The 23,465-nt window shown below is 49.3% G+C and overlaps 1 protein-coding gene across 2 annotated transcripts in view; it reads left to right on the top strand.

The window, feature by feature from the left end:
• Window positions 1–564: 564 nt before the first annotated feature.
• The window catches only part of CTBP2 (C-terminal binding protein 2), a 34,034-nt gene continuing 11,133 nt past the window's right edge, over window positions 565–23,465 (top strand). Inside the window, exon 1 of one of the 2 annotated variants that reach the window (XM_026039949.1) lies at window positions 565–709. In XM_026039949.1, coding sequence (XP_025895734.1) covers window positions 652–709 — 58 coding nt within the window. In that variant the 5' untranslated portion in view covers window positions 565–651. Of the gene's footprint in view, window positions 710–11,839; window positions 13,494–23,465 lie in introns of those variants that run through there. The other variant, XM_026039948.1, reaches the window with a different exon arrangement.

The following is a 23,465-nucleotide window of genomic DNA, read 5'->3' on the forward strand; positions in this document are numbered from 1 at the left end:
TGCAAGCCCCTCGTTGGGACTAGAGCACCAAGCTTGCCAAGAAAGCAGTGTCTTAACTCCTGTGGGCATGTAGCTCTTGTCGGGATATCTGTCTTAATCTTAAAACATAAAACAGGGATAGCTTGATGTTGAATCTTGAGTAGTATCACATAAGTTGGTAAAAAAATAATGCCTTTTATGGCGAATTTCTTGAATTTGTGTGTCAGCATGAGGTCTTGTCTTTCATGCCATGATTCAMGTGCAACTTGCATGGAGAAACCGGCTGGTATTTGAGTGTTATAATGAAGTTGTTGGGTAAAAYGGCCAGAAAGACCCTTGCAGGCTGTGCAGCCTGTGTTCAGGTCTGAACACTCAGGGATTGAAGAAATCTTTCACTCTCTTCAGAAGCAGAAGCAATGGCCCTGCGAGAGTCCGTTTAGGTTCTTCCTCTGTGGATATATTGGACTGGGGGCTGGAAGTGCAAAGCTGGCGGCTCGTGGCTTGAGCAGCAGCTCTTCTCCTTGCTGGTCCAGGCAGTGCTTCTTACAGGCTTCTTCCCTCTCGTTGCAGGATCACCARGGCCGTTATGCGCTCCGACTCCTCTGATTTCGCCTGAGCTCTTGGGGGGCTGCTCTGCTTCTTGAATCGGGAAGTTACAAAATACCACCAAGGATGGCACTTGTGGATAAACACAAAGTCAAACGGCAGCGACTGGACCGAATTTGTGAAGGTAGGAGGGAGAATGTTCCTCTGTTTCCTGAAAAGTTGATAGACTAAGGGAGAGGGCTTGCTTTTTGAGAAAGCCTGCTTTTTCCCTGTTTTTGGGTTTTTTTTTTTTTTAAACCACATCTAGTATAACAAGATCCAGATCCATGACCAGGTCCCTGTCTACTCTCTTGGCCCAAATATAATCACATTGATGTGGAGACATTGGCAAATGGTATATTGGGTTCTTTGTTAAAGGCCACGTGTAGAACATGGTGATTGTTTAATGATCAAGTCTTGCTGTTTCATACTAGTTACTGCTGAAATAATTTAGCCAGCCCCACTTACACTATCTTGAGAAACAAGCCCAGTTCTGTGAAACATGCCGTTTTTGGAAGTCTCTGCTGAAGAGGCCACAATCAAAATGACAGCGAGTGGTTCCCACCATCCCTCTTGGAGGGTTTCCAGTTCTGGCATCTCCAGCTGTTGTCCAGAGCCCCAGTGCAGTCTGTGTGTACCTGAGTCAGCAGAGTGCAGGCATTTGGGGTAAACCCAAGTGTCTTGGACTTCAGGTGCAGCTGCCCATGCTCCTCCTCAAGTTCAGGTTCAACCGCCTTCTCAGAAGGACAGAGATTTGGTTGCATCACAATCATTTGTTCACTCGGTGTCAGAGCAGATCATCTTCCCTAACCTGGATGGTCATCATATATTAAATAGATGGAAAATTAAAGAGGAGTTGTTAAGGTATCTCCAAAGATTTGAGGAAAATGGTTAGAAAARCATCTTCTCTGTCATTGATACATGTATGGTGTTGAGACAAATTTGCTGTAAATCATTCTTTATCAATAGCATGTTCTGTGTGCAACACAGGTAGCTTTTACCTTGCTGGACTTCGCAGCAGCAGGACAGTCCATAGGTGACATTTTCCTATTGCAGGTTCCCGTAGTACAAGATAGTCCTGAAGGAAAGCAAGTGGTGGCGAGGACCAGAAGTTGTGCTTTGCAAGTTGTAGCAAGTTATTTGCGGTCTGTATATATTTGCTATAATATAGCAAAATATTTGGGTTCTGTGCGGATTTTTGAGAGTTACGTGTTGCTCTGGAGCTCCAAAGCAAAACTCCTTTACCATTTCTTTAAGCTTTTTCAGGAGTTACTTAGTTTCTGATTGATGAGGACCATCCTTGTGGTCTCCTTCCACTCATGCCAGGGCAGGGCTGGGATGTGCTACCCTACTAATTTTGGAGGGGAAGGCCAATCCGGGAAGGGTGAGAAGTTTGGAAGGGGCAGGCAGGAGACATCGCAGCGTGGAGCTGCACGTTTCTCCTTTTGAATGTCGTAAACACTCAGGTGTAGTACTCTATCTCATCTTCAAAATTTGCTTTGAACCTGACTTAAAAGAGCTGTGTCAGCTGAGCATGGGATTTTCAAAAGCCGCCTTCCCGGTTTGATGTTTACTATCAGATGTAGTTGCTGAGCGTACAAGAAATTCAAAAGGATCATACAGCAAACCTGCTAACAGAGCTTTAGATGTGATTGAAGTTTAGATTATTTTCCTCTGATATATGAGCTCTTTTTCTTCTTTCTTGGCCAAAAGATAGTCTTTTCTAATCTGTAAATGTGCATTAGACATAACTTTTTAAAGTACATTTTGTCATTTGCCAGCTGTTCTGTGATTTGATTTAAATGATGGGACTCGCTGTTATAAGGCACTGTTGTGTTGTATTTACAGGCAGCAGATCAGAACTGACTGTAAGCAACATTGTAAAAATTAGCTTAAAAAATGCAAAGAGCACAGCATTTTCCGAAATACGAGGCTCGTAGGATTGCAGAAAACTGGCATTTCTCAGCYTAACAGGTTACTCTCTTTTTAATATAGTTACATCATCTCTCTGTGGAGGCAGTTTTGAGCACCTAAGCCCTTTGGGTCAAGCAAGAGCTTTTGCTCTTGAGTGGGACCAAGGTGCAGAGTTGAGGGTGTTAGGAGATACCAGGGCAGCAGAGATATYGTTACCTGCATTAAGGACATCTTGAGCAGTTAAGAACGCATGAGGTATCTGATGCCCMTCAGCATGAAGTGAAGCCCGAGGGYACTCAGCATCATCTTGGTTTATCCTCTTTTTTCTTTCTGGATTGTCCCAGAGAGCTRGGGATTGGATGGGTGGAAAGATCTGCAGGGGTCCAGTGAGGGAACAACCAGGACTCTTGCAAACAAATTGTGTGTAGTGGATTATGTAATTTCTGTTGGTGTAGTTGTGTCTCATTACACAGTGGGTTAAAACATGTTCTAGAGATGGAGCTGCTGTATTAAGAGTGGTCCAGTACCCCTTACTTGAAATCCCGATCTCRCCAGCTTATAATTTGGCCATACTTTGCATTTGTTTGAGCTAAAATTTTCAGTTTTGTGCTGAGTTTTAACACTAGCTAGGCTGAAAAGAAAAACCTCCAGTAGAAACTGTAAAGTGTCTCAACCATGTCCATAAGCTGGCAATGGAAAGGGTGCAGACACGCGATGTGGACACGCACTTGGTGCTGTGCTTCAAAGAAAGCAGAACTCAGGGCTTATAACTGTTTATTTTGGAAGCTGTGCAGCCCCCCGGTTTGGGAAATGGGTCTAGCTGTTGCAACAAAACTGGCATGGTGGCAGGCGTGTGCCTGTTATTGTTTGCAAATTTGGGCCAATTTGGAAGCTTTTGAAACACACTGAGTTAGTGCTTGTCCCCATTAGCCACTTGTTTGGCAGCTCTGCGTTCCTCTGGGAGAAGGATGAGGATTGGGATGGGAAGGAGTGAATGGGAGGAACGTGATGGGACCAAGAGCAGGAGCCAAGATGAACTGGCTCCCTCAGGATTGCTGCCTCTCTCCCTGCTGAACCATGACCTGGGAAATCTGCCCAATTTTAAAAGTTAACATRAATACCTTCCCATGATATACCAGGCAGTTAGGAAGGTGGTTCTCACTCCATTCCCATGTTTCCTCCTTTATTTTCTGACCAGACAATTTTGGAAAGCCACTGCCTCCGATTCTTGTTCCTTTGTATAGTTTAATACTGGCCAGAATGAGTATGTTTAATATTTGGGTGGAAGGATTTTCTTCCAGTCTTGCAAATTTGAATGCCAAGTAGCATCTGATAATACTTATTTTTACTGCTTAGAAATAGGATCCTGCTATCTCAGGAAGTTCTTATCACCACCAGTCATTTGATGAGAAGCAATGAGTTAAAGATGGTATCGAGCGTGGAAGAAACTACTTATCCTGGGTTAAAATTACATATACAGAATAAATGTAGACCTTTCTTTTTTTAGTGGGCCTGAATTTGCGTTGTTCCACAAGTATAAAACACCATACAAGGATTTCCCGCCACAATAAATGTTCTTATAATCTCTTTAAGTTTCCACCTCAAAGGAGCCATGAGGCTTTTAAGGAAGGCTCGCTTGCCACATTTTGCCTAGAGAAGAGGGAAAGTTGGCTTGTCAGATCCTCTGCCACTTGGCCCTGCGCTGATTTACACTAATTGAACATCCCACTGGCAGCTTCTGCTGTTCAGCTGCTCCACGGAGCCTCTACGAAGTTCACTGGCCTGAACAGAGGATCTGAAAATTGCTCCAGGTTTGCAGAGGTGCTGGGCTGTGCCGGCCGTACCCTGGGTTGAAGCTGAGGGGCTGTGTGGCCCTCATGGAGGGCTACAGGCCACAACGTTGGCCATAGGCCACGACGAGGACCACAGGCCTCCCGTTCTCCCTAGACTTGCTCCACGCGTTGACTCATGTGCCATGTAACTCCGGTGAGAGGCCAACAAGGGGTTACGTGTGACAGGGTTTAGCGCCGGAGCCAGATCCAAAGCCAGCCCCACAAAATCCCCCAGGCTTCCTTATAAAATGCGAGGCACACGCAGATAAGATTACAGAAAAAATACCGTGAATTTGGTATGCAAGTGCTTTGTGTGAGGTGATTCAGGCTATTACGAAGAGTACAGCACTACTTTCCCTGAGACCTGGTTCTTCTATATATGTAACGAGAAAAAGAAAGTGCCTCTTTTGTGTTCTCTGAGCATTTAAACCCACATTTACAGCATCTTAATATGTGTCTCACTGCTAATTCGGCTTTGTGTTTCTCCATTTTCCTGTGCCTTAAGACAAGGTTCCATTTAACAAGCATTATAACTTCATGCCATTAATTAAGCAACAATTACAGCTGATGACTTCAATACCATCAACTTAATTTTCATCCTTAGTACATTTCCCATTTAAATTAACCGGGTACAGATTAATATGTTGTCATTGTATCTGTGGCTTTTCTCCCTATTCCGAGACCTGCATTTAAAGATTGCTAAGAAAAACGCATTTAAAGATTGCTAAGAAAAATAGAGATACTCTCGGAAAATGCATCCAAGAAGACAGCCGACCTGCTGCGGATGTGCTGAGCATCCGCACGTGGATCCAGGCTGGAAGGTCTCTTGTGTTGACCACCCATCGTTGATGCTCTTCCCCATCACAAGGAGTAGTGGCCGGTGAATCATTTAGGAGCCCTTTGGGATGGGCAGAGGGGAAAATTGGGGTCCTCACGGTAAATCCAGTCGTGGGTTTAGTAAAACTGGGGCGACTGCCATGGGCTGAGCAGCAGGGTGTGAGTGTGGGAAGGCCTTGGAGCAGGAGGGGAGCTGGCGGCCTCCCCGCTGCGTGAGCACAGGGCCTCGCGTCCTCGGCGGCGGATGCAGAAGCTGTGAGTTATCTGCCTCCCCAAAACGCCAGCGAGAGCCCAGGCACAGCTCCCCAGTTAAAATGCTTCTGGAGGGAACACGTTTGGACTCGGACCAGGTTTTCAGATTGGAGTCTGACTCTACCGAATATTTACCAGTAAATATTTTGACAGAAGAGGGGCATCTGGCTATACTAAAATAAAGCTGCAGAGAAACACACTACACAACTTTCTTTCATATTTTTTCAGTATCTGTGAACAGATGTAGTGGGTTTAAGTGCCAAAACAGGAAGGTTTTCATTATGTGCTTTATATCTTTCTTCAAAGAGCAAGTTTTCTAGAGCTGGATGCCTGTTTTTGTTGCATTAAACTTAATGGGGATTGATCATTTCTTGCTTGACACTTTCATGTAGACCATTACAGTAATAATCTGGTTTATCTTTCCTTAGGCTGTTTTACTAGTTAAAAGAAGTACAAAATAGGGAAAAAAAAGAGTTCTCTACTGCCATCTAGCACCCCAAAAATTTATTAAGAAACAGTTCTGCTTCACGAAATTTGCTGTAGTTACAGACAGGCATCCAGTTTTGCGAGAGAAGGGTGTCAGTAACAGTTGTTGGGTCAGTAAATGCAGCTCCACAAGCCAAGCGTGGATGAAGGTCAGAAGCAGAGCCCAAATGTGTGGGTCTAGGTCAGGATTGCCCTTCCTCTTCCCTTGTCTTGGGCATGTGTCTGTCCCCTTAACGTCATTGTCCCATATGGATATTGATGGAATCATTTGGGGCTGGGAGAGCATCCGCTTGGGAACATGAGGTGGGGGACAAGGCAGGCAGAAGCCTTCGGCCTCGTGGCCCTTGGGACTGTCTCACTTTGGGGAAGAAAATCCGTGAATGTGTTTTCTGGAGATCAAATAGTGTTTCCTCCTGTTGTTTTTGGCTATGTTGAGCCTGAAAATGAAGTACACTCTTGAGCATGAGCAGGGGAGAGACCCCCTGAGCCCCAGCCCGTCTCTCCCCTCAGGACCATGTTGCAGCCTCGTGATTAATTATTTTTTTATGCAAAGCCCAGACATGCATGGGGGAGTTCAGAATTATAATGTATACTCTCTTAGTAATGGGTTTCTCTCCAGCTTTCTTGGACAGATGTAATTCCTGTGTTTTTCATTACAAGTGCTACTTAAGTCTTGATCCTGCATTCTTATTAAAAGTGATGAGTTTTGACCTCAAGGCTGATATCCAGGTTTGGAGACCAGGTGCTTGATGTAATTTCTAGAGGATTATTTTTAAGAGCATTCATGGATTAGATCTTTGCAAATAGYTGCAGGATGTGTCCAATGAACCTTGTGTACTGGCTTTTTGACTGATTTTTGTTTTGTGCTCCTTGAAAGTCTATACTTTTCTGCTAGAGGAATACATCTGGTATTTTTATTACTCCCTTGTAAGAATTTCACAGTACTTTTGCTAACTTTTATAGGAGCCTTCCAAGACTTGAAGGCAACTTTGCTTGTGGCTGAATGCTTCAAAAGCCCGCAGTGCTCCTTCCAGCACCTCAAAGTGTGCTTTACAGCTGCGATTTCTGTTTTAAATGCAAGTGTATTTTGCCACGCTTCTGTTATTGGGTGGTTGCTTTTCACCTATCAAGGCAAGGTCTTGCAACATCGCGTAATGGAGCAAGAAGGAGACAACGTTGCCCGGTAGCCCGTTTCAGTGCATTCCTCCAGCCTGTAATTTGTGTGAGCCAATGCTCACATTAAATTTATATCCCAGCATCAGGGGCTGGAGTTACAAATGGACGTAAGCTTTTGTTTTTCTCTGCAAAGCACTGAAAATCTGGAGTCGGGCAAGGCGGAGGTTGTTCAGCAAGGGGCTGCTCTTTAGTGGTTTCGTGGSAGTCCCCTGCCCGGTGCTCACGGTGCAGAAACCTCCCTCCTTTGGAGATGAGTCTGAGCATGTGGCCCGTGGTCACACGCTGAGTGCTCTCAGATGCGGCTCCCTTCCCTTGATTACTGCAAATCATTCCTGCACAATCCTGCTAATTTCCTCTTTGTGCTCCTCTAATTCTGGGAGGCGGTGGCAAAGTCCATCTACACAGTGTGCTCTTTGCTGCGGCAAATGACACTTTCGCCGAGCCAAATTTTAGCAAATGCAGCAGTTTCCAAACATTTTGGCCATTTCCTTTCCACTTTTCTTCCTCCATTTTATTTTAWTTTWATTTWATTTTATTTTATTTTATTTTATTTTATTTTATTTTATTTTATTTTATTTTATTTTATTTTATTTTATTTTATTTTATTTTATTTTCCAAATTTATGGCTGTAGGAGTTACCAGCACAAGGACACACAGACCTGCCGAGTGCAGGGGACAGCAGCATTTACCCTCCACTAACTTTCTGCTGCTTTTTACCCCTCCAACTGAGAACATATTACCAAAAATCATTATTTTTAACAACATCTAAAGGGGGGGGGCTGTTTATTGTTATACCTGCTTCATTAAAGGGGAAGCTGTGACTAAGTATTCAAGCAATTTATTTGCTGACGATAGCAGAGCTGAATATAAGAGTTGAGTGTCCTGATGCCCAATCTCTTCATTCACCCTAGATATATTTGTTCTGTAGAGRATTTTGCACTGGCGTGGCTAGGATTTTTTTGCCATTTGATGGAAAATAGCCTTGCTAACATTGATCTCAGAGGGAGGCGGAAAGATTCATGCAGCAGGTTTTGCCAGAAATGCCATTTGGCAGATCCGCTCTGTTGTTTCCGTTCCACTTCCCCTGGAAGGGAAACGACTTGGAAGAAGGCACCAACGATTCGCAGTGCCTAAAGAAAAATATTTCATGTTTTTGCTAGAAACATGATTTAAACTTGTATTTGGAAAATACTTAAAATCAATAAAAACTAAAACTAAAAAAAAAGTAACATTTATTTGCACAAAGTATTTTTTTCCGAAGCTTCTTTCCAAAATTTGGAATGAAATGGCTTAAATTAATCCGCCTCCTCATAGGTCAGTGCTGCGGACACATGAATAATGATTTTTACACAGCTGGGTTGCAGATTTAGCATCCTGATTTCTCATGACAATTTCTATATGTAAAACAGGCTTTCTCTTCCCTACAATTTCTAATACTGCAGAGGAAAAAAAACTTATTTCATATCCACCAAGACTTGTTTCCAGCCTGAGATTTTTGGCTTTGTTTTTGTGATGGGTCCAACTGCCATGCTATCCATCATTCCGTTTTCAACACTAAAGCTCAGCCCAGTTCTTGAAGTCAAAACCATGTATTTTTCACGTCATCTGAAGTGCCAGAGTATTTAATCTCTTGATCAGCTCTTTCTGGTTTTGTGGGGTTTTGTTTTGTTTTGTTTTTGTTTTATCCAAAATACCTCTAGAATGACCAGATAAAAGGAAAATAAATATTCCCCCTGTCCAGCCATCCAAAGCCTCCCACAGTGTCAAAGACCCTGCCTGCCCATCCGTAACTATTTCATTCCGACCATTAATTCATTTTTGATTCCTGGGAGCTGAACATTTTTTTGCTTCCATTTGTGCTCCCATTGAGCCTTGTGGGAATGGGCAGCCTCACCATGGGCTCCCACCACCATGCACGGTCCCTTGTCCTTGAGGCGTTCACTTCTTCTAGCCCTAAAGCACAGGAAGRGTTAATTTGTTCCAACCAGGTCAGGGTGGATGGCGTGTATAATCCATATGCATGAGTGTTCCTGGTGTCGGGTCTAACGCTGAAGTTTCCTGGCTCCCACCAGGCAAGAGAAGAGCAAGTAGCCCTGTGCAGTGGTCTCGTGTGTGAGAGGTGGGAATGCCCTTCATGTGCGAGGATGCCCTTCATGGGAAGGCTGGTATGGAGGCATGTGGTGGTTTGGAGGAGTCCAGGCATGAAGGTGGCTGGAGAGAGCTCAGAGCTCCATGCCTTGGTCCTGCTGGAGCCTGGGCACACATGGAGCCTGGCACTTAGGGTGCCACCACTCATGAAGCTGATCGTTGGGTGAGGTCTCTTTCAGTGGAGGTCTCTTCTGTGTGTCCACCCAAGGGCTCATTAAGGCTGTTTTTGAGAGGTAGTAATAAGGTCAAAGCTTCCTTCCACCTTCCCTTGCAGTTGTTTGAGATCTGCTTTTATTTCAATTTTTCTATGACATGTTTTTCTCCACGGTCAGCCAGTAACTAAGAGGGTGGCTAAGGTCGCTGATGATTGCTTGGCAAACAATGATGAAGATGCCCTTGTTCCAGGGAGCAGCATTTTATTGTTTTTTTCATATACATTTTGGGTAGTTCTGCTGCTTCAGAACAAACAAATGGCACAGAGCGTACAGCATCCAGTTGGGAATACATTTTATTCTTTAGCAAAATGTTGTTGTAATAAAATGTTTTTGTTTGTTAAAATGTTCCCTACTTTATTTATAAACCACRAATGTGTCTTCCCATTTCGGCTCTCACAAAAGAAGAAATTTTTTCCGATGCGCCTGAAGTTTGTTAGTTAATTCAATATGATGCCAATCAGATATTCTCCGAGAATTGCATAAATAATCTTTCAGGGCCTGTGTTTCGTGTGTCTGTGTAATATCCAACATAATTTTAAAGCCTGTGGTTCTTGGAGATGCAATTGAAGGGGAGAATGTTGGAGGGGGATTTATCTTATTTACCACAATAAAGAAATTTAAGGATTACTAGAAGATCCTGTCAGTATTTGGGTCAGAAATATAGCCCAGAGGTATTAGTATGATAGGCAAGTCGAAGCATTAGGCTGTATTAGTGATTTAGCTATCATAATAGCACAATGCTCCATCATGTGATGGCCGGGGCACTAACATTTATTGTGGATTAACCGTGCAGAAGGCKCAGGCTGCCTCAAAAAGCGAGCTGAGAAGGAGGTGACTGTTGCTTCTTCCACGGATTCACTCCCAGGATGCCCACGTTGGAGAGGAAGGATCTTTTTATTGCAGCAGAGGACAGATCTTTTCCTTCTCTCTCTCTCTCTCTCTTTCTCTCTCTTATTTTAATTARAAATGGCAAATGTTGCTTCACCCGTAATGATTAGTGAAATAAGTAGTGTTTGAGCTATTCGTACGTGAAAAGGAATGTGTGAGTGTGAGCGGCATGTGACAATTTAGATGTGTGCTTTTGGGAGCCATTTTAATATCTCTTCTGAAAATATGTGGAAATTTTTATTATGCTTCCAAGTAACTATTTTCTGTGGGGTGATTCCATCTAAATCCTTTTGCATACTCTTAAGTGTAAGAAAAGCTTAATCCATATGAATATTGAAATGCTGCTAGATACAAATTGAGTTTTGTCTGATGTCTCCGAGTCATTCTGCATCTCATAAACATGTATTTTTTTCTTTCGTGAAGGAAACCAGGAGATAACAGGCAAAAGTCTCCTACTCCTTTTTGCTTTGTAATATCAGGGCTTAGATCCTTTGATCCTCCCCTCCTTTTCCCTGACCTCTTCTAGGGTCTTAAAATTATACATTCCAGATTACACCTCCACAATTTTCTGTCCTGGGATGATGAAAGGATTTGCGTATTATGATAATAATGTAAAGACTCCTTTTGGAGCCTAGTTAGTACAGCTAATTTGAAGCTGCGACTGAGAAATGTAATTTCCCAAGCAAATTACTGTATTCATAAAGTGTTAAACAGATACCTAACTAATTTCTAATCGCTTTTGCAGTCTCGAGTATCTTCCGCCGGCCTTTTTTTAGGCCGGCCTGCTTGTTCCCATTTAATTTGTCCTTAGCTGTGTGCGGTGGATTAGCATTTCATCAGAGTGGATTAAGATTGATCTGACACTGAAGCTTTCTTGCGTGTGTGTGTGTGTGTGTGTGTGTGTGCGCGCGCGTGCACGTGGGCGCTCGTCCCTTCGGCTCCGCCGGCTCCCGAGGCGTCACCGAAGCGCCCAGGACCGCGAATTTACAAGGAAGGGGTGAGAATAAAGATAAAAAAAGGATAAAAATAACATGCAAAAAAAAAAAAAAGAGAGAGAGATTCCCAGTGGACAAGCGGGTATTGAGGTTGCTGGCGAGGTCGGTGCAGGAGATTTCATCGGGCTAAAATGATGTCACATGGAACAAAGGCTTTAGAGGTTTTATTTAGCTCCTAATCCTCACACACTGCTGGGCCAGTTGTCCATGTGAGCAAACTGTCCCGAGCAGGAAAGGATAAAGCATCTGGATTAAGCGCGGCAGCTCTCCTCCGTGGTGCATCGCGCAGAAAAGCTCCCTGCTGCCGCCGTGCCGCAGCCAGACCGGGTTTCAGCAGCTCCTGTGCGCTTTGCCTCCTAAAGTTTCTCCAAATTAATAATTTAGGTGGCGCTCTGAAAGGCAAAACCGCCGAGCGGCTGTTTGCGAAGGCCGGGAAGGGCTCGGGAGCCGCTTTGGATGCGCGTGAGGGCCGGCGAGCGACGCGAGGCGCCTGGTGTGCTGGGAGCGGGCGGCGGGACGTGGCTGCGCCGCGATGCCCATCCCCAGCAAGCCCAGCAGCATCGGCCGCTCACAGAGCTGGGACGCGACCGGCTGGTACGACGGCAACTGGGAGAGCGAAAATGCCTTTGAGTACCAGCGGGCGCCCGGCAGGAGGAACTCGCTGAGCTACGGCGGYGAGGGCGGCTGGTACGAGCAGCCCAACCAGCGGCCCAACGATATCATCTTGCAAGGAGGCGCCGAGCTGAAGCAGGAGGCGTATCCCTACCAGGATCCCGCGTTCCACCAGGGCCCCGTGCGCAAGGGGTCGGTGCCAGACTTCTCCTACTACGAGAGGCAGGCGGCCATGTCCGGGCGCAGCTCCCTGCCGCCGCAGGACTACTACAGCGAGCCGGCCTTGGGCGCCAGGTCGCCCAAAGACGCCCGCTACTACCGGGAGCACCTGGTGGGGCGGCCGCTGCCGGGCTACGGGGCGCCGGGCAGCCGCCTCTCGTGGGAGCCGCTGCCGGGCCGCGCGGCCGCCGCGCACGAGCCGGGCCGCGCGTACCGYGACGCCAAGGTGCCGGCCGAGGGGCAGAGGCTGCGCAGCAGGGACGCGTCCCCCGCGCGCTACGGCGCGGAGCCGCCCGCACCCCGCTACGCGGCGGAGGCGTCCACCTTCCCCGGCCGGCCCGTCTACAACGATGCGGCCGACAGAGGCGTGGAGGCGGCGGCGGGCAGGCAGACGGCGCCCACCTGCCTGGTCGTGGATCCCGTTGTGGCCGCCGACGGGAACATGGGCGCAGCAGCCATGGCGCGCGGCTACGGGCCGGGCAGGGATGGCGCGAAAGTGCCCTACGACGGCTACGAGGCAGCCGCGACGCCCTCGCACGCGCAGATGCCCCCCGGCTTCCCCGCGGCTGACGGCAAGAAGGCCTTGGACCCGGAGCTGCTGGCGCTGCTGCGCGCCGAAGGGGTGTCYGAGAGCACCGTGGCCGCCCTGCTGCAGCAGGGCTTCGACTCGCCCAACCTGCTCGCCATGATGGAGGAGAACGACATCAAGTCGGTGGCGCCCAACCTGGGGCAAGCCAGAGTGCTGTCGCGCGTGGCCCACAACTTCAAGACGGAGATGCAGCTGCAGAGGCAGGAGAGGAAGAGCGGCGCCCTGCGCGCCCGGACGCGCTCCAACAGCTTCAGCCACCGCGGCGAGCTGCCCGGCGAGTACGGCGCGCTGCTGGACGGCGCCGCCGCGCCGCCACCCTTCGCACCGGGCTCGCCCCGGCTCGCCGACCTCCACCGCCGCCCGTCCAGCGCCCCGACACAGCACCTGCTGGAGACGGCGGCGGCGCTGGGCGCGCCGTGCCCGCCCGCCGCCGCCTACGGCGCTCCGCTCCCATGCAACGTGCACCCGCGTGCCCTGCCCGCCTACCCGGCCGCCTCGGGGCTGCCCATGGCGGCGCCGCCGCACGCCAGCCCCCGCACGGCCTACCCCACCACGTACACGGTGCCCATGGAGCTGATGAAGCGGGAGCGCGCGGCGTCGCCGGCGCACAGCCCGCACGGCAGCCCGCAGGCGCTGCGCAAGCAGGGCGAGCTGCCCGCGGCGCCCGCCGGCGCCGGCTTCGCCGCGCAGCCCTCGCCCTGCGCCAAGCTGAGCCGCCGCACCGGCCCGCCCGTCATCGTCTCCACCATGGCATCGCCTGAACCAAGTAATTCGCCGAGCCGAGGGCGGCCGGGGCGCTGAGGGGACGTGGTGGGATCTGCTGGGGTTTCGGGCCGAAATATTCGGCGTTTAGAAAAGGAGGCGAGGGGGTTTCGGCGGGCGCAGAGCCACAGATGCTGCTTTGCGGCGTGTGGCGGAAATGGGAATGTTTCATCCGCTGGGCTCAGCCGGCCCGGCGCGATCAGCGCTTTATTGGGACATGGTGGCACGATTAATCCTGCCGCTGCCTGCGCCCACGGCAGATTAGATACCGCGCTGGCCGAGCAATTAGGGCTGCGGCGCTGGCTGGGGATTGACTTTTCCCCGTTGTTATCAGGCGCAAATACGTTGCTCGGAGGAAATGCTTAGCATTGTTTTGAGTAAATTTATCAGATAGCTAATGGTGTTGGTTCAGAATCGACTTACCTTTAGCCATACCTAAGCCTTTCCTTCTCCTTATTAGTTTGCTGTTTTATCGGGCACATAAAATAAACCCCCCTTGATTTGCTTTTGGAATTGCCTGCGAGTGCAGCGATAGGACTGTTAAAGTAATAGGCCTGTGCTTAAAGCTAAAAGCCTGTCCTTAACCGCGAGGGCGATAAAAATGACGGGTTGCTCCTCTCCTCTGCTTCCCTCCCTGCTCGAAAGGGCTCCGCTCCTCGGCTCCCTTGCTGCCAGGATGCAGAGTCAGAGCGGGCTTAGTTCAGTGCTTTGGGAAATCCAGAGAACGGACCCCCCAAATTCACCCCTAAGCAGCTTGGGAGGAATTGGGAATATCAGTTTGGGGGGGTTTGCTCTGAAGATAYGACTTGGCTTGCTTAAAAATCCCCAAGGTGCTGCATGTTTCYGCTGCGGTGGCCCTGGAGCGGCGGCTTTCCTGGCGCGCAGCAGCCGGGCTCCGTGCGGACACGGCGCTGGGCGAGCGCCCGGCTCGATAGCTCCGTGCCTTTTATAGACATGGAAGCGGTGCCAGGCCGCAGAGGCCGTTCCGCAGGAATCCACGTGCAGCAAGGGTCTGCGAGTGGGGATGATAAAGTTGTCAAAAGGCAGACGTTCGGCGCGTCCCCTCGCCTTAGCCTGCCACGGTCTCAYAGCGCGGAGGCAGAGGCCTCTCCTTTCCCTGTTGTGGATCCTCTGTGCACTTTGTGCAGCGTATTGATTTATAGGAAAACACTTTAATATGAGRCAACGTATTGTGTACTGACGTGGATCAGACACCCAAGCACTATTTCTAAATAAACAGCTTCCCACAGCCAGGTGAAAAACAGCAAGAGCAAAACCCAGGCGCAGGGCGGGCAGCACAAACATGYTCATTTATTTGCAGCGCATCTGGCCGGGGCGGTTGGTGGCCCTGAAGTGAGAGCCCTGCTGCAAGCGGCTGCTGCCCGGGGAGCAACATCCCCCCATGAACCTGCCTTCCCTCGGCCTCCTGTTGAAGCGGGGGGCTGCGTCCCCCCCAAAACTGCCCCCTGCTCGCAGTGCCCTGCAAGCAGCAACCGTGCTGCGGGGTCCTGCTCCAGCGTCTCCCTTCTCCCCCTCCAAACGCTCATTTGCATGAGGATGACATTTGTTGCTCCAGTAATTTCATCTGGTAATGGCCAGCTTGCAAAGCGGATCTGAAAACATATTCCTTAATTATGTGTTGCTAAGCAACGGGAGGGGTTGGCCATAATCACAGAAAGATTATCTGCTCGGCGACGGCCCGGCAAGGTTTAGCTGGAGTGCGGGACCTGCAAAATCGCCCTGGCTTTGGTTTATCATCCCCCCTTCTCCTTTCCCAAATAGCGTGCGGCCTTCCCTCCCTTTCAACATGCATTTCCAAGCAGAAGCCAAGGTRGGAAACGCTGCAGATGGAAGCACAGGGATTAGAGACTGAAGGTTTGGGCTGGCCGTGTATTAGCTGGGCTGAGGGATTGTTCATTAAGGACCTCCTCTAAGGTGAGGAAAGACTGTCACAAATGCATTCATCCCGACATGCCGGGCAGGCTGCAGGAGCTCTGCTTCCACAAAGGGCTCTCCCATTCCCGTTCCATTGCTGGTGGTTTTGTTGCATTGCTCAGTTTCTGTTTGTTTTCTTCTGATTTTTCAGTCTTAGAGCAGCTGGCGGATGAAAAATGAAGGTCTTTGGTAGCTAGGGTGGGTTCTGCTGCAAAGTCCTAGTTAATGCAGTCTCCTGATTAGTATGTATAGATACCTGAAGGGTGAATGTAGGGAGGAAGGGGCCAAGCTCTTCACAGTGGTGGCCAGTGACAGGACAAGGGGCAAGGGTCCAAGTTGAAACCCTGACAGCTCCATCTCCATATGGGGAAGAACTTCTTCATTGTGAGGGTGCCCAAGCCCTGGCACAGGCTGCCCAGGGAGGCTGGGGAGACTCCTGCTCTGGAGATCTTCCCAAGATCTGGAGACCTGCCTGGGTGTAACTGGGTGCCCCGTGCTCTGGGCTTCCCTACTGGAGCAGGGGTTGGACTGGGTGATCCCTAGGGATCTCTTCCAACCTCAGCCATTCTGAGAGGTGGTTCTGAGAGTCTCCGCTCTGGAGGGAGGAGCGGGGCTTCCTCCCAGCTGCGCTCCTTGGATCACGGCTCAGGCTCCGTCCACACGTGCAGAGGGGGACGCGGATGCTCGTCCCAAGGGTCTCACCATCTCATGAGGAAGCATCTTTGGCTGCAGGCCAGCGAGATGTTGAAATCGTGACAGCTTCATGCACGGGGGAAGCCAGGGCGAGAGCGCTGCCTCCCTTGGGCCAGTAATTCCCCCTAACGCATGGAGGCCTCATCTCCCCCTGATCGGCTTACGGCCCGTGTGCTTTTCACCATGATTAGCTCAGCTCTCCTTACTCSGTTTAACACTTCATGGTGCTGCCGCTCGCCGGTGCTTCCTAGGCAAAGATTGGCTGGGATACATGGAGTGCTGGTCGCAGCATCAGCTGCACCGCGTTAGCCTGCAATCCGGGGGGATCCAGGGGCAAATGGTGCGTCCAGGGAGCTTGGGAAAGCCTTGGAAAGGCCCCGAGCGCCGCCGGGCAGCGGGGAGCACAGAGGTGTATCTGGTGGATCTGCAGGGACCCGCTCGGGCAAATAGCAGCGTGCGAGATGTGCTGGAAATTACCTTAATAGCGCGCTGCCTGTGTTGGCCATTACATGTTGCACTGATGCCGGGGAACACGCTCGTAAGAGACTTCTTTGAGAGGCTGAAACACCCTTTTGTAATGGCTTTATCAAAAGCAATAGAAAGCGTCAAACTCGTTCCCGTTGCAATTCATTGACTTGAGCGCCACGGCAATAAAAGCGAATTTGGCCTGTCTGGGGAGTACATGTTGTCAGGCACACTAGTGTTGTCATCTTCAATTTACACTTCCCTTTCACCTTGTGTCTGTAGGTCTCTGTCATTGTTAGGACTTTCATATATCCAGATCATTCTCTGACTAAATGTACGGACATTTTTTTAGCTTTCTCCTAAGTAGTTTCCATAGCTACAAACATAAAATGTTCACGGAGGGGAGAAAATTTGAAGGTTTCTGATCATTATTGTCATAAACTTTTTTTTTTTAATGTTTCTTCTCCTTGTCTTTCTCATAGCATTCAGCTGCAGACCAGTTTAATGAAAACGCTGCACTCCTGCCTCGCRTGTTATTTATAAAAGAGAAGTAGGTGCCGAGATGAATCCTTAAAAAGCAGAGCACCAAAATCATTAAGCACCTGATTTAAAATAAATACAGCAGACGTAGGACGTATATTAGTAAGGTTTATATATAGCAACTGGCAGACTAGCTTTTGACTTTTGCACCTAAATAAAACCTGACATTAACAGCCTTCCACTGGCTTTGGCTAAAGATGGSTAATTTATAATGGCTTCTGTCTGCCGTGGCTCATGCTTGTTGAAGAAGTGTTACTTGCTGGATTTTTTCTTCCATACGCATTGTTTTTCCTAAGCAGGGTTAGTTTGAGCCTCCCTGAAGCCTGGGCAGCCTGACCTTGCCCATAGAGTCACAGAATCACAGAATGGCTGAGGTTAGAAGAGACCTCTAGAGATCATCTAGTCCAACCCCCTGCTCCAGCAGGGATTCCCAAAGCACGGGGCACAGGCTGCATCCAAGAAGGTTTGGGAGGTCTCCAGAGAAGCAGACTCCACAGCCTCTCCGGACGGCCTGTTCCAGGCTCTGGCACCCTCACTGTTAGGAGATTTTTCCTCAAGTTCCTGTGGAACTTTCGGTGCTTCAGTTTGTGGCCATTTCCTCTAGTTCTGTCGGTGGCCACCACTGCAACGAGGCCGCCCCATCCTCCTCACTGCCTCCCTTGASGTGTTTATAGTCACTGCTCAGGTCCCACCTCGGCCTCCTCTTCTCCAGGCTGAAGAGGCCCAGCTCTCTCAGCCTTGTCCAGGTCTCGGGTGGTGCAGAAGGCCTCGACCTCACCACGTTTACTGGGCATATGTGTTGTTTTCTGCCTGTGTGGTGTCGCCATCTCCTCCCTGCGTTGCTATTTGGATCAGTCCTTCCGCAGCCTTGGCCAGCAGCCACAAGGGACTTGGTTGGGTTATCAAGCCCTTTCCTAGGTTGTCCTTGCAACTTGGCAAGTACATGGGCAGAAGGGCCTTTGCTTAGCAGTAAAGGCAATGCTAAGAAATCATTTCTTAGAAGGTCAGACCCATTCCAAACATACCTTGCTCAAGATGTGCCATGCAAGAGAGAGGGGGTGCAGAGAGCTTGCACCGGGTCCTGGTGGGAAGAGAGCCGAGTTGTCCCACCTGGTGGGCAGCTGCCACCCATGGTGAGGGCAAGTGAGCTCTGGCCTTGAGTTCTTGCTCACAGGCAAGAATTTTCTATCCCTTTTCTATCCCTCTGTTCTATTCCCCTGTTCTGTATCAGAAACCTGCAAAAGAACAGTCAAGTAAATTAGTAGTTCTCATTTGGGGAGAATTGCTCTATTCCATGGACAAGGGGTTTCCAAAGTGCAAAAGGGACTGCAGAACGTGACGTTTTCGTCTTTGTCAAAAATGCTAATTTTGCCTTTGATTTCAATAGATACCATGATTTTACTCATGCAAAAGCAACCAACTCCATAAAACTTACTTTTATTGCTTTTCTTAAAATTAGACCTACAAAACCGATGCTTTCTTCAAGTGAGAGAAGCTATAAATTTCATGCATTAAATGCCTGTGCATTATTAAGAATAATAGGTTATATTTGTCAAATGAGTAACGAGTAGGTTTCCTCCTCTGTTTTTCAGTACTTTAATGAGTACAGGAAATGTTTGCTATCTCTTTGCTTTCCGCCTTTACCAAGGAGCTCTGGAGATAATTGTGAAATTTCCAAATCAGTATCAATATCTCATGATGTGCTGTTTTCCCCCATACCTTTAGGAGCTGCGTTATTAGCACAAGAGCCACTATTAACGTTCTGAAGCAAGGCGTACAAAGGAATTCCGTTTGGTAGGGGGAGTTTTGGGGCTGACGATTTCTGAAGCAAAATTGCAATAAAAAGAGGGCTCACGTGCAAATTAAGTATCAGAAGTATCGCTAGTGTTCAAATATTCYGTGTTAAGTCAGTTGGAGGCTCCTTGCTGTCCTTCTGGTCTGGCTCTTTGGTCTCACGAAGGCCAGAATTGATTCTTTTTTTCTGCAGTGGGGCAGCTTTAAAGCAGTTGGACTCAAATCTTCCTCCCCAGGGCAGTCGTGTTGACCTCCCTGGACCTGTTTGCAGGAGGCAGCTGCCCACGAGCGGATCCATCGCCCTGCTTGGCCCCGTGCCCGGCTCCCTTAGCGCAGATTGGGGTGTATCTTACACAGATACTATATCCAGCCAGGGCAGGCTTTGGAAAAAAACCACCCACCTTTGTTAGGACCGCAAATTAAATGTTGTTGAATTATTAAAGCTCAAATTACTTTTAGAAGTTGTGCTGTTCTGCCCTGATGTTGCTTTTCGGATAGTTTTGCGTTTAAAATAGACTGGTGAGCTCGACTTTGGCTCACCCTCCTGGCTGTTTGTTAAGAACTATTGTTCTGCCTTGGGTGCTTGCCACTTAAGAGTATTTTATTTGTACATACGTTAAAGTGTTTCTATTTTCCTTGGGTTTGGTACTTAAATTTTACATGCAATCATAATATTCCTGTTTGCATTGTGATTTGGCCACGTAGCAGAGCTTTATTTTACTCAGGTGTGTCTGATTCACCCCTGCTTGGGTTAATGAAAAATTCAGCCAGTTCTTCTAGCTCCTTGCAGTGCTCAGAAGAAAAAAAATGATGACAAAGATGGGAATGATCCATAGGTAGGGACTTGTTTTGCTGTAGAGAGGATGGGAGGAGCTGGGGACGGCGGGGGATGATAGGGAGAGCGGCCTTTGGCAGTCGTGAGGAAGGCAGGGACATGTGGAAAACATCTCACAGAAGATGCATCTCACAACACGTGCGCGGTGCTGCCTCGAGAGGTGCACGGTTTAGAGCATGGGAAGTTGCAGGGTCCTTGGGCAAGCGCCAAGGGAGATGATCCACCAGCCTCCCCGGGGAGCAGCAAAGGGCCCTGCTGCGGGAAGAGACACGGAGAGCGCAGGGAAGGGAAGGGAAGGCTGCCAGCCTGGGAAGTCCATGGGAATGCTGCCTTAATTTGCCTCTGGTCTGCTTGTTTGCTTGTTTAATCGGTTCATAAAGGCACCGGGGCCAAGCACCTTGGCCCTAAATAAAGTATATATGGTAGTAACATCCCCTTTAGGTTTTTTATAAGCTTTTTCTCCTGGGTTTGTAGAGCTCYGTGCTTTTTGTGGTTGTTTCTGCATGGTTGCAGGAAAATACTGACTCCAACCCATCCAAAACCTGTGGCCCCGGACAGGGGCAACACATGGGCTCAAAATGTGACAACGTGGAGATGCCATCTAGCCCCACTCGCCTCAATGACCATCCATAGAGGCCTTCCCTTTGCCATGTCACACACGGGGCGCTCGGGTTTCCCAGGCTCCTCTCGCCTTTCCGCAGGCTGCAGTCTCAACCACATTCCCGTGCGATTCCCGACGGCTGGCAGGGAAGTGCCCGTGTCGGCAAGGAGCTTGCACAGCCCCCCGAGGCACAGCTTTGGGTTCAATTACAGTAAAAGCATCTTAATTCCCTCCCTGGAACACRTCCACGGCCCCTTCTTCCCCTTGGCCAGACTTCCTTGCTCGGGAGAAGGATCAATATGTTAGTTTCCTACTACAGCCAAGAAGGGTTTTCTCCGCTTGCCTTCCTGGAGTGTGATTTATGGTGGGTTGTTTGGAGATGCGGCACAGCTGCTTTTCCTGCAGGATTTCCATCGGTCCCGGATTTCCATAGGTGATGCTCAACCGTCCCAGTGCAGCAGSTCTTGATGGTTCTTTGACCAGCCATCGGGTGCTGCTCCTGGAAACCCTCATGCCAAAGCTTGGCTGGTGGACGCCCTACAGCTGTGCTTAACTCCACGGGTGCCAATGGTCCTGTTGCTCATGTTGTGCAGTGGGACCTGGTGTTGTGAAGGGCTTAGCAGGAGCAGAGGTTTCCAAGGATAGAGCGGCGGCTCTCCCGAAGGAGGCAGCAGCCCTTTTGGTGTCCACCAAGGCCAGAGCCTGGCAGGACTGCACTTGGTTCTCATGGGCCTTCAATCACCTGTGGGTTCTTGTCCAGACGCGCTGGTTGAGGCCAAGGCGTGTGTACAAGCTGGAGCCCCGCTGCTCCGGCCCAGGCGCAGCTCAGCCCAGCAAATGCCGAGAGTTGGGAGGAGCAGCTGGGCTCCTAGAGCCCCTTTCTGCTCCCCGGCAGCTTCGTGCGCTGCGGTTGCTGCTGGCTCTTGTCCCTGGCTGCCGCCTGCAGCGCCATCACCCTCTCCAAGAGCCTCCCATCCACCCCCGGCTCTGCCCAGCCCTGCTGAGGTCACCTTTCTGTGGGAGTCTTCCCTGAGAAAAATAGTTAGGGGAAATAGCTATCACTTTGTGCTGGGCTTTGGTGCTTTACTGCTTACTGGGCTGTGAGCCTGGAAGGATTTAAAAGTCATCAGCCTGCTTTAAGGGAAAGCTGTAGCGAGGAAGAGGAGGAGGAGGGTTGTTCCAGCCAGCTGCTGTGGTTGGGAAGACGCTCGTGTGAGACAGGAGGGCAGCCAGCGCCGAGCCGGGGAGACGGGGCTCAGTGAGAAACCCCATTTGCAGGGCTTCAGCATTTCCTTTGTATTCAGACATTAATGCGTGCAAATCCTCTCTGTCTTAGTTGCATGTTTTTGTTGATCACTCCGGCCCTTCCCGCCTAGTCCCTTGGGCGGTTGGCACCGCTTTGAAGAGAGCAGCAAGGCCCGGTCCCTGGGCACAGCTGGGTGTGCAGGGGCAGGGCAAGGGGACGTCCCCGAGCCCCGGTGACGGGGCAGCGCTCAGCGGCCCTTGGGCTCTCCCTCCAGCACATCCATGAGAGGTCCGGTTTGCAAGGGATGTCTCCACTAGCCAAAGCGAAGACCCTGAGCCCTCTGCCAGCACCATCACAGCACCCAGTTGCTGCAGGCGTGAAGAAACGTGATTTGAGGAAGAGGATGCAGGATACGTTTGCCAGGCGCCGGAGCCTGGTGCCAAGAAATTCCTCCTTTGAACGTTGCCTTGCCAGCAGCTTCGCCTGTGCTCAGACCAAAACTATTTTGGGTGGAACATTTGCTCCCCACTTTTCGAGAACGCTTGGGCTCAGGCATGAGGAACGGATTCTTTTCACTAGCCACAGCTGGTTTGAATGATCTCCACGCTGAACCCATTGACTCCAGGCATTTTTAATGGGAATCAGAAGGAAGTAGCAACCGGCTTTGTGTTTTTGTGCTTGTTGAGGCCGAAAGAGTGAAATGGTCCAAAGCTGGCCAAATACTTGGGTCTAGTGATACCGGAGTTAGACCGTTGGGTGCTCAGTGCTTCATGCTGGCAGTTGGTTTGGGTCACCACTTCAATCCAATGTACAGTGGCCAAGGAGGAAGTGAAAATATCCCACCAGGAGAAAGTGTCCCACGAGGCTGCTGCGGACCACGCAGCTGGGCAGCCTTTGGAGCAGATCTGCTGCATTCGTTCAGTGAGAGCTTGGAGAGGAGAGGAGATCTCCAAGAGCTGTGGCCCTTGTGCTGTATCTAATGTAAGATAAAATAAGATTATCTTGATCCTGCAGTGACATCTGGCTAACCTCTGAACACAGCATTGAGAGGGAGCTTCTTCAAAACCCCCTCTCAAGGTGGGGTTTCTTCCTAGGAGTAAGAAAATAGATGGAGAAACCTCAGGAAATTCCTCAGGAACTTCCAAACCTGCTGCGTTAGTTGCTCTTAGTTACTCTACTTTTAGGTGATCATTGTTCAGAACTTTTAACAAATTGCTAGCAAAATTAACAGAGATCACCTTTGATTTTTCCTCTGCTAGAAAAGGGAAACCAACCCAGAGCAAGAGCAGCAGGTCAAGGAAGGAGAAGCTGCTTGTTGGGTTCCGAACCAGAGTGAGCTCAGGAAAACGATTCAGTAATGTCACTGCACAGGAAACATCGTCAGTGTAGTCATGAAGCCAACTCTCTCTTCTTGGGTATTCTAAAGCAAATCAGCTGGCTGTGAGAATATTTAAGGTTATTTTTGCAATATGAAGCTTTTCCTTGTATTATAAGAGGTATTAATTAGAGGAATAGTTACCCTGAACACTGTACAATTGACAACTTGGGTATTTTKGGGGTGAACACAGCCATGCTCGACAGTGGGTACCTCTTGCTTGCTGCCCGACGGGTGGTTTTGTGCCAGTAGGACAAAGTGTTTGGGGATCTGTAGAGGAAAAGCATCCCATGAGATCTTGGTTAGTGCTGGAGCCTTCCTTTTCAGGATCCCATTAAGGGATATATGTAATCTGTGTGATGTAATTAAGTGTATAAATATAGAGATAGGGATACAGGGCATCCTTCCGTCTCTGCCAACTGTTGCCACTACAGGAAGGTTTGTCAATGTCTTGGAATCCGCACTGCAGGGCTGGGAAGAGGAGCGGAGCGG

This window comes from Nothoprocta perdicaria, unplaced genomic scaffold (genome assembly GCF_003342845.1).
Source record: "Nothoprocta perdicaria isolate Ctin4 unplaced genomic scaffold, notPer1 scaffold_247, whole genome shotgun sequence".
In the NCBI taxonomy this organism is placed as follows: Eukaryota; Metazoa; Chordata; class Aves; order Tinamiformes; family Tinamidae; genus Nothoprocta; species Nothoprocta perdicaria.